The sequence below is a fragment of the Musa acuminata genome, chromosome BXJ1-1 (genome assembly GCF_036884655.1).
Source record: "Musa acuminata AAA Group cultivar baxijiao chromosome BXJ1-1, Cavendish_Baxijiao_AAA, whole genome shotgun sequence".
Classification (NCBI taxonomy): domain Eukaryota; kingdom Viridiplantae; phylum Streptophyta; class Magnoliopsida; order Zingiberales; family Musaceae; genus Musa; species Musa acuminata.
In genome coordinates, this window is record NC_088327.1 from 15,114,406 (window position 1) to 15,122,996 (window position 8,591).

At 37.8% G+C, this 8,591-nt stretch overlaps 2 protein-coding genes across 3 annotated transcripts; both read right to left on the reverse strand.

The window, feature by feature from the left end:
• Nucleotides 1-46: 46 nt before the first annotated feature.
• Nucleotides 47-4,329, reverse strand: LOC135585208 (BTB/POZ domain-containing protein At3g05675-like). 2 transcript variants are annotated; one of them, XM_065186688.1, is made up of 4 exons: nucleotides 4,104-4,329; nucleotides 1,528-2,838; nucleotides 582-1,087; nucleotides 47-241 (listed from the first exon to the last, which is right to left on the reverse strand). In XM_065186688.1, the coding sequence occupies exons 1-3, from the start codon at nucleotides 4,188-4,190 to the stop codon at nucleotides 1,064-1,066; spliced, it is 1,422 nt and encodes a 473-aa protein (XP_065042760.1). In that variant the 5' UTR covers nucleotides 4,191-4,329; the 3' UTR covers nucleotides 47-241; nucleotides 582-1,063. The 2 variants fall into 2 exon arrangements, with proteins under 2 accessions (XP_065042760.1, XP_065042769.1); XM_065186697.1 differs by having other exon boundaries at nucleotides 4,107-4,327.
• An 84-nt stretch (nucleotides 4,330-4,413) lies between these two features.
• On the reverse strand, nucleotides 4,414-5,526 carry LOC135675992 (protein GLUTAMINE DUMPER 3-like). The gene has a single exon (XM_065186713.1). It carries the CDS (start codon nucleotides 5,473-5,475, stop codon nucleotides 4,996-4,998), a length of 480 nt encoding a protein of 159 aa, XP_065042785.1. The 5' UTR covers nucleotides 5,476-5,526; the 3' UTR covers nucleotides 4,414-4,995.
• Between the last annotated feature and the right edge of the window lie 3,065 nt (nucleotides 5,527-8,591).

Consider the following 8,591-nt stretch of genomic DNA (forward strand, 5'->3'; position numbering starts at 1 on the left):
TGAAGGACACAGATGATTACACCTTGGAACCTACTTGAGAGGTTCCATGTCTGAACTCTATAACATTCACATCAAGTTATAGAGCTTTGTTTGGATTGCAAACATCAACAAGAATATATGCAATCCAGAGGAGAAGTTCCTCCTGCTTGTGTGCTTTGCCTTTGTTGAATAGGCTTTGAACTGGCCATTGTAGAGCTTACCTTTGAATATTTTGCCCATCCTAACTCTAGCCACCTATTGTCTGGTTTCAGATATGAATGTATCAGTATAAGGAAAATTCCATGAGAAAAGCCCATAATTAATGTAATAGCTTTCATATTTAGAAGGCAAAGATGCAGTTCAAATTGCTGACAGAATCCTTTTGTAGACATGCTATCATTCAGATAGAAGGCAAAATCATGGTTTCTATCTGAAGTTTCTGAAATGGTACAAAAAGTTGATATATATATATATATATATATTGGATAATGGTTTATTTGGTCATGTATATCTAAGATGAGCAGATAAGTAACTACATAAAATACTGTTGGAATTAGAATCAGTATAAAATGCCAAAAAGTTGGGAGTATGTACATTCTCACCTGAATGGAGATTACTTGTTCCCACCAAAGCCTTCAGTCTTAGTCTTCGGTATAGCAAGAAAATTAGCATTCTTTTCCCATCAAATCCTCAGTGCAGTGAAACAAGAACAAAATTGCATTGCTATGCCTGCGAGTCCAAATGCTGGATGCACCAACAGTCCATCAAGAACACTGATTCAGTTGGACCACTCTTGTAGACGCTCTGAGTAGAATGCTTCATCTCTCTTTGTTGACAGAAAGAAAATGATCAAACTTAATCTGGATAAATATAACACTAACAAAATTTTGGAGCATAAAAGAAGCTGCTATCCCATTATAAACAGTAAGATTCCTCTGTTACTATACTAAAAAAAGTGATCAGAATGGAATGAGGTATATAGGCCAGGAACTTTAAATTTGAAAAATCGAAGCTTAGCCTCCTGTGACGTAGGGAATCGGTTTCCTCGAGTGCTACCTCATCAGAAGACTTTCCAATGCTGGAACTAATCTGCTGCTTCCAACTTCACCTAAAGTAAAACATATGAGAATTTAACTCCTAGAGAAACTGATTATTTTGTAATATTTTTATAACAAAATCCTTGAGCAGATTTAGGAAGGGAGAACAGCCAAAAAATATTCAGGCTAGCCTAGCGAGTGGAACCTCAGCCACAAGAAGTTTCATGTTAATATCTCAGGGATGGCTCCCAAGTATTTGGTACACATGATACATCTATGGTAGAGGTCGATCCTTGCACTATTAAAACAAATTACCAACATGAATATTAGTAACTCAGTAAATATGAAACTAGAACTAAAACTGATCCCTTCTGAGCTTTTGTTGATCATCAAGAATGAAACTGACCTAACATCATATGGTATATATACAGGACAGCTCATCACAATGAAACTATCCCTGCCTGGCATTAGGACATACATATGATAGAACATGATTTGATCAAGGAGGAACCTGTGAGCTGGTCCTGTTGCTAATGCCATCTGACAAAGCAAGCCTCCTCTTGGCAATCTTTGAACGATAACACCATGCTTCAAATGCTTCCGTAAGGTCTGGATAACGAGCATGCTCTGACCTCAACCATCCTGCCAATATTTCAGCTTGGCTCACAGATGGCAATGTGAGCAGAATTGAAATGAAAGCGGATTCCAATCCCTGCCAGATCTCACTGTCTATTTGAAGTGATGACCCTCCCTCACTATCCGAATTGGCTTGCTCCAACAAAGGCCTTGTCCTCTGCACAAATGGAAGCCAAACATTAACCAAACCAAGCCTCATTGCAGTTGCAACTATCACGTGTCCAAATCCAACTGCATCAAGAACCTTAGACGTCACTTCTATCACTTTCAATCTGGTCTCTGGCATGTGATCATCCTGATTCAATTTTTCAGTGACTCTAACTATGTTCAAAGATGCTTCCAACCAATAATGAACAAGATGCTTCATCATTTCCATCTTAGTTAAGATCTGGCAAACCCATGAAATGTCAGACAGGAAGGAGTGCATGTCACAGACCATAGTCATCTCAGAAACCATGTCTTGAGATGCATTTAAAAGAGATTCTATATGGTAATTGAATCTGCTCAGTAGATCTCTGATGCAATTCTTCACTTCTATTTTGATATCTTCATTGTCCAAGGTCAACAGTGGGGCATCATCATCCTCGGTGAGCATGTATTCAAGCTGATCTTGGGCAGAGGACTTCAGATCTCGCAAAGATGTTGAAGGTGATGATGTAGCAAAACGAATAGTGGATATGAAAACCCCAACCACTGAAATTGGATTGACGGGCTGGAGACGTGCAAGGATCTCCTCATATTGTGATCCAAGATGAGGTATGATCCTCAACATTTCTTCCTCCTCAGTCTCTTCCCAAGGAACGGACTCTAAGTAATCAATACAATCATGTGCCAGCTGATGGCAACCAAGGCGAACAGCAACCTGGAAGATACCAAGTGTATTTCTTACACCATACCTAGTTTGTGGTTCTGTCACATAAAGAAGCCGAAAGGCAATAACATGAAAATCAAACTCCAGTTCTTCACAGTAAACTTCCACACAGTACCGAGAATCAAGGATCTGACATGTTGGCCAGTCATCAGATAGACGTTCTGCAAAGTACTTGCTCTTCTCTATGAGAATCTCAGAGTGGCAGTAAAACCAATTGTCTCGCCCTTCATGGGTCCTTAGCCTTACGACAACATCGCTGGTAGTGCGATCTCCAAAACTATTGGGAGTCTTTGGTGTACGTTTAATTTTTAAACTCTGAAAAAGAAAATCATAAACAATGGGATAAGTTCAAAGTACAGTAACTAAACTATTTTTTGGTCTTCGAAGTTCACTCAATATAAGAGGATACATAACTAGCATAATGTATAAAAATTCAGTGATTGCTATAGAGAACAAGAACAGATTCACTGTTTCAAAGAGCCATCATCTTCGTTTGCATTTCTTTACATACTATAACAAAATCCTTTTCAAGTCACCTTGCAATCATTGAAACCAATTGGCTCCTCAATTGCATACATGCCAGAAGTCCAGTATAGTTGCAGCAAGATAAAAGATAATTCATCAAACTTGGTATGTGAATAATTCCACTTTTATGGATCAATGATGCTCTCCATCTTTGTTTCTCATATTATGACTACAATAAATGCATTAAGCTCACCTCGTTGGAAATGGTTCTTTCTCTATGCTACCTAACGCCATTACGAGCACCTAAGAGTAAACATACCTTAAGCATTGCCACCTAGACTCCTCATACATCACTTGCTCCTATAACCATGGGTAGAGGGCAATACTCATTTTAGCTAAGTAATAAACAAGATATTAATTGATGGGCAGCAAATTTCATGCTTTTCTTTTCATATTGTGGTTTCGTAATTAGAAAGTTATAAGCTGTAGCTGTATTAGTCAAAGATGAAGTTTCTTTTAATTTATTTTAGATTAAAAGAAATGAGAACCGCTGGAATACTGAAGTTGCATACAGTTAATGAAAGGATAATTGTTCTGATGGGCATGAACCATGAATTTCCATAATCCCTATCTTTTATATCATGTAATTTACTATATTTTGTGTGGCACAATTTTTTCTTAAACTTTGGATTTGCCTCTTCAGACCCATGTCTGCATGCCTTAAATCACCCTATCAGAAAAAGAGAAAAAAAAAAAAGACAATTTCTACACGGTATGGGCATAGACTTTAACCATTTCACTGATGTTTAAAGACAATGGGAGTGTTAAACTCAATAAAGATAGCATCCGAAATGAATTAGATGTAAAAAATTGAGTTGCTTCATGGCAATTCAAGAACAGCTAGGTTTAACTAAAGCACCAATTTTGTCACTCTTTACAAGTGCCACAAATTTCCAAGATCATAGTGGCTAGCTGAAACGAAACAAAAAGATCCCAATTTGTCTTCACCGTACCCTATTCAAAAACATCGAAATTCAACGAGAGATCAAACAAGCTTTGACAATGAACACAAGGCATTAGTCAAGATAGAGGAGGAGGAGGAGATGAGGACCGACGACCTGGAAGATGGGCGGGCGGGGAGGACCCGGGTCAGTACACCTCCCCGGGGACGGCGAACCTGGCGGCGTTGGGACCGCCGCCATGCGAGGCGCATTCTCCGATGGCGCGGCCAGACCGGGCGAAGCTGTGGTGTGGCACCGTCGGGTCCGACCAGAGCGGTGACGGCGAGAGGTGGGTTCGGTTGCCGAACCCACTCGAGGAGCCGGGCTTTCTCTCTGACAGTGTAGAGCACCAGCTAGATCTTATTAGCACTGTTTTGTTTTTGTTTTTTGTTTCTGTTTTTGTTTCCAGTACAACAGCCCATCTAACAAATAACTCATCGATCGATTTGGGCCTTCTAATGCTAATAATTAGTTTCCTTTTAATTAGTCGATGTGATTCCATTACTGAGATAAACACCCATTACAAGCCACGTGGCAGAAGTTAATCTAATTTTATGATCTCTTTAAAATTATTCTGATGCCGTGCTTCGTGATCCGTGAAGCCTTGATTCGTGAGGTCGATGCACGGCCTCGTCCTGGTGATTCCCGAGGGGGTATATGGATCCGTCGAAATAGCCGGCGTCCGTAAAGCCCAAGCACGGAGGAGGCGACGCCAGGGTCAGCCGCGACACGTGTGCCGACGGCTCCCCACACGATCTCTTCTCCTGGCCAGTAACTCCTGCAACTGCGTGCAGGCGAGCGCCATTCATGGCGTCTTAATTTACTACAATGACGTGATCTCCTTCTATCTCACTGTGGTTTCTTCACGTAGGAAGAGAAGGATTTGAAGTACCGCAAGACCATTTCGGAGAACGAATGTGAACAAAGACTCGAATATTACTCAGAAATTTACATTCCCGGATCATGCAAAATGCACCCGAAAAGAGGTGAAGGGAGAAATCTGTGGCTACTGTTCTCGGGTTTGGGATTGGGATTGGGATTGGGGTAGGGGAGTCGCTGCACCCTCCGGCTGCTTGTCTTCTTCGTCGAGGTTTCCGTAGGCGGAGGTGGTAGTGTTGTCGGCTAGGCGGCCGGCAATGGGGACGGCGAGGAAGGTGGGGGCATGATCGCCGGCCATGATGACGAGGAACCGGTCGTCGAGGAAGGTGGGGTCCTTGCCGGCGGTGGCGTCGGCAGGCTTCTCGTGGTCGGAGTTGGTGGTGGCGTCGTCGTCATCGTTGCCGGGGTCGAGGTAGCCGGAGAGCTTCCAGTAGGAGCAGGCCAGGATGAGGAGGGCGAGGGCGATAAGGCCGAGCATCGCCGCCAGGCCGCCGAAGAGGTAGGGGACCGGCGACTGCCACGGCGAGTGGGGCCCGCCGGGGGCGGAGGAAGGCGCCGCTGCCTCAATTGTTCCACCGGTCTCGTGGAAACCTGCTGCCGTCCTCATAATAAGGCTCGCTTCGAGATCGGAGAGAGGAAGAGAGAAGAAGCTGATCGATCAATGGGGATGAGGGAAATGTCCGAGGCTAAACGGTGTGAAGTATTTATAATGGCCGAGTAAGAAAAAGAGTTTCGCTTATTACCGCCCTATTTTACTTTTGATGACATCAACCCTTTATACCTAAACAAATATGCTGCATATTATAAATATTAGTTTTTGTTTTGAAGGGAAAAAAAACAGCATTATCTTACCAACTAATTAATACACTGATTTCTATGTAATTAAAAACAAAAAATAAAAAATACATTATACTGCATTTTATTTCTTTTCTCTTCTCTTGATCTCTCAATTATTGTGAAAATTACCTTTTTTTATTTATATTCTTAGGAATAAGAAAATACTTTTTATCTTATTATGAATTTTATTTAAAATATCCACTTAATAAATTATAAAGTTTTTATAAATGTTGGTGATGCAATCGAGATGTCGTTATATTCCAACAACTAATTTATAAATATTTTATAATGTTTATCAGTTTTTGATAAGGGGTTTTATTTTCTATTTTTATAATTTCATAAAAAAAAATTGATAATTCCATATTTATTTTCAGACTTAATTACGAGAACATAAAATTACAAATTTACACTTATAATAAATACATGCAAATAGATTTTGATGGGTTCGTCTTTGAAGTGAATTTACTGTGAATTTGACTGACAACTTATCATAATGTCTCTTTTGAACATATTAATTGGATAGACCCAATTATTGGAAAATGGTGTAAAAGATGGGCAATTCAACTTCAAAAGCTAGCGAAAGTCACATATCATCATCATAATTAAGCTCGATTACAACACTGTGATAAACATGTTGCAGCTAACGATAAGGCAGTGCCGACTGTCCTTTTAGTACTCGTGGCATGCATAGGAAGGGACGTTTTGTCATATAAATAAATAAATATATATATATATATACATATATACATATATGAAATTTGTATTTCGAGAAATACACTTAAATAAATATACAGTTGTGAAATATTTTAAATATTTAAAATAAATAAAATAAATAATATTTTAAGTATGCATTGGCGTGAGTGAGTATTGTTTGATCAAATTATATTTTAAAAATTTATTAAATATTATATGATAAATTTATCATTCTAATATTTTAAATATTGATTCAAAAGTAAATACATATTTTTAAATTTAAATTAGTAAATAATATATATGTAATCTTGAAAACAATTTTATATGACTTAGATATATAATAAATAAATAAAAAATAAATCATATAAATACATATTAAATTAATATTTAAAAATAAATAAATAAATAAATAAATAAAACTTCACCTTATATGAGACATAAATCATATTATTTTTCACTAAATCACATTGATAATTTTATGATTTTAGATAATATCATATGTTACTTTAGAAATATAAAAAAAATATAATAACATCTTAAAAAATGCTAATATTATCCCGAGGTACTATTTGTAGTGCAACAAATGTGACTTGAAAAGTACATTAGATCCTCAATGTATATTTCAAATGTGTTTTCAAATACACCATGTGTCCTTCTATTAGAACCAATAGCCAAGAAAACATTATCTTGTTTATTTGAAATTATATCCATAAAATATATATTGGAGAATTGAAATGATCAAACATATACTCCCCTCTAATGTGTTTCATATTGGGATAAGAGTTTTTTTTTTCTTTTTGTTAAATAGTGAGCATGTTAAGAATGTGGAGAAAAATTTTTCAAAGTGCATACAACAAGCTTCCATGGATAATAAAGGAGGAAAAAATATATATTTAAATATTATTTTTAAATATTTTTTAAAAAATATTTTCATGACTATCCCTATCTATTAATTTAAATTTTTTTATTAATTTTTGATGTCTGGGTCTCACAATCTTTACATATATCAATATTTATAATATTTAGATCTCTCTATGGATTATAATATTCCTAGGCAACTTTCATAACATTTAATCCAACATCAATTAAGAATCCAAGATCAAGAGCTCGTCTCTATGCTCAAAAACATCTTTGGGAGATTGAATTAGATCAAATGATGACTTATTATATGCTATCCACGTACGGTCTCATGATATGAAAGTTGATGGCCTCTCTCTCTCTCTCTCTTGCTTTCCCTTTTCTCATAACTAGTTGGATTTGATACGACGAAGTGATTAGAGTGAGAAACAGTCTGCCACCTCCTCTTTCTATCATTAAATACTTCATTAGGGTGCATCAAAATATGCAGGATTGGCTAAGCAATTATATCTTGCCACTGCCAATGTCAATTAAGCGCATTAGGGTTTGTCGATCGACATGTACTCCACTCGTTGCTGCACCGATTGGCCGAACGAAGGACGCCGAGTCGAAGCCCATTGTTTCCGATGATGCCTCATGGCGAATCGTCGTTGCGACTCCCGTGTCCCACCCAACCGGGGGTGGCACTTGATGTGAGTGCTTATGCGCTGATTGACCCCACGAACGCGATGATGGGTCGGCAATCGGGGCACGAAACGACCCTCCACCGTTGGCGTTTCGCCGCGTGTCATAAAGATCCATCGGACCGTCCATTTAACGAATTAAATCAATACATCACATTTAATTCACAAAAGAATACTATAATTATTTTCGAAAGAAATATTAAATCCCACAAATTTGCTATAGAAACTTAATTGAATCCATTTGACACACTAAATTGCTTAAAATAATAACTCAAATCTTAATTAATTGTTCAAACCACAAAAGAATAAAAATATTAATTATAAACTATCGGCATTTTTCTTCCACCACTTTCTTATGATAAAAAAATATTGGAATATAAATCATGGTATGCAATTTTGAATGGTATCATCCGATATGAGACAATATGTACCGGTCCGACGACATACAAGTACATGGATCACCCGCTACCGAACACTGTGCTAATAGTAATACACTATATCAATGCTATAGTGGTACATCGTAGAGTACTACAGTGCTATAGTGGTACACTGTAGAGTACTACAATGCTACAGTAAAGGAAAATAGCTCGATATACCCTTATGTATTGTTTGGTATGCCCTGGTGTATCGTTTGGCATGTCGATACCATATC

Bases quoted from the DNA above. Each gene is read 5' to 3' on its own strand.
- LOC135585208 (XM_065186688.1), bottom strand. From the start codon at position 4,190: ATGGCGGCGGTCCCAACGCCGCCAGGTTCGCCGTCCCCGGGGAGGTGT. The intron at 2,839-4,103 runs GTCGGTCCTCAT...TTTCTTTTTCAG, and splicing joins GCCCGCCCATCTTCCAGGTC to AGTTTAAAAATTAAACGTAC. The intron at 1,088-1,527 runs GTTCCTCCTTGA...GTTTTACTTTAG, and splicing joins GCAACAGGACCAGCTCACAG to GTGAAGTTGGAAGCAGCAGA.
- LOC135675992 (XM_065186713.1), bottom strand. From the start codon at position 5,475: ATGAGGACGGCAGCAGGTTTCCACGAGACCGGTGGAACAATTGAGGCA.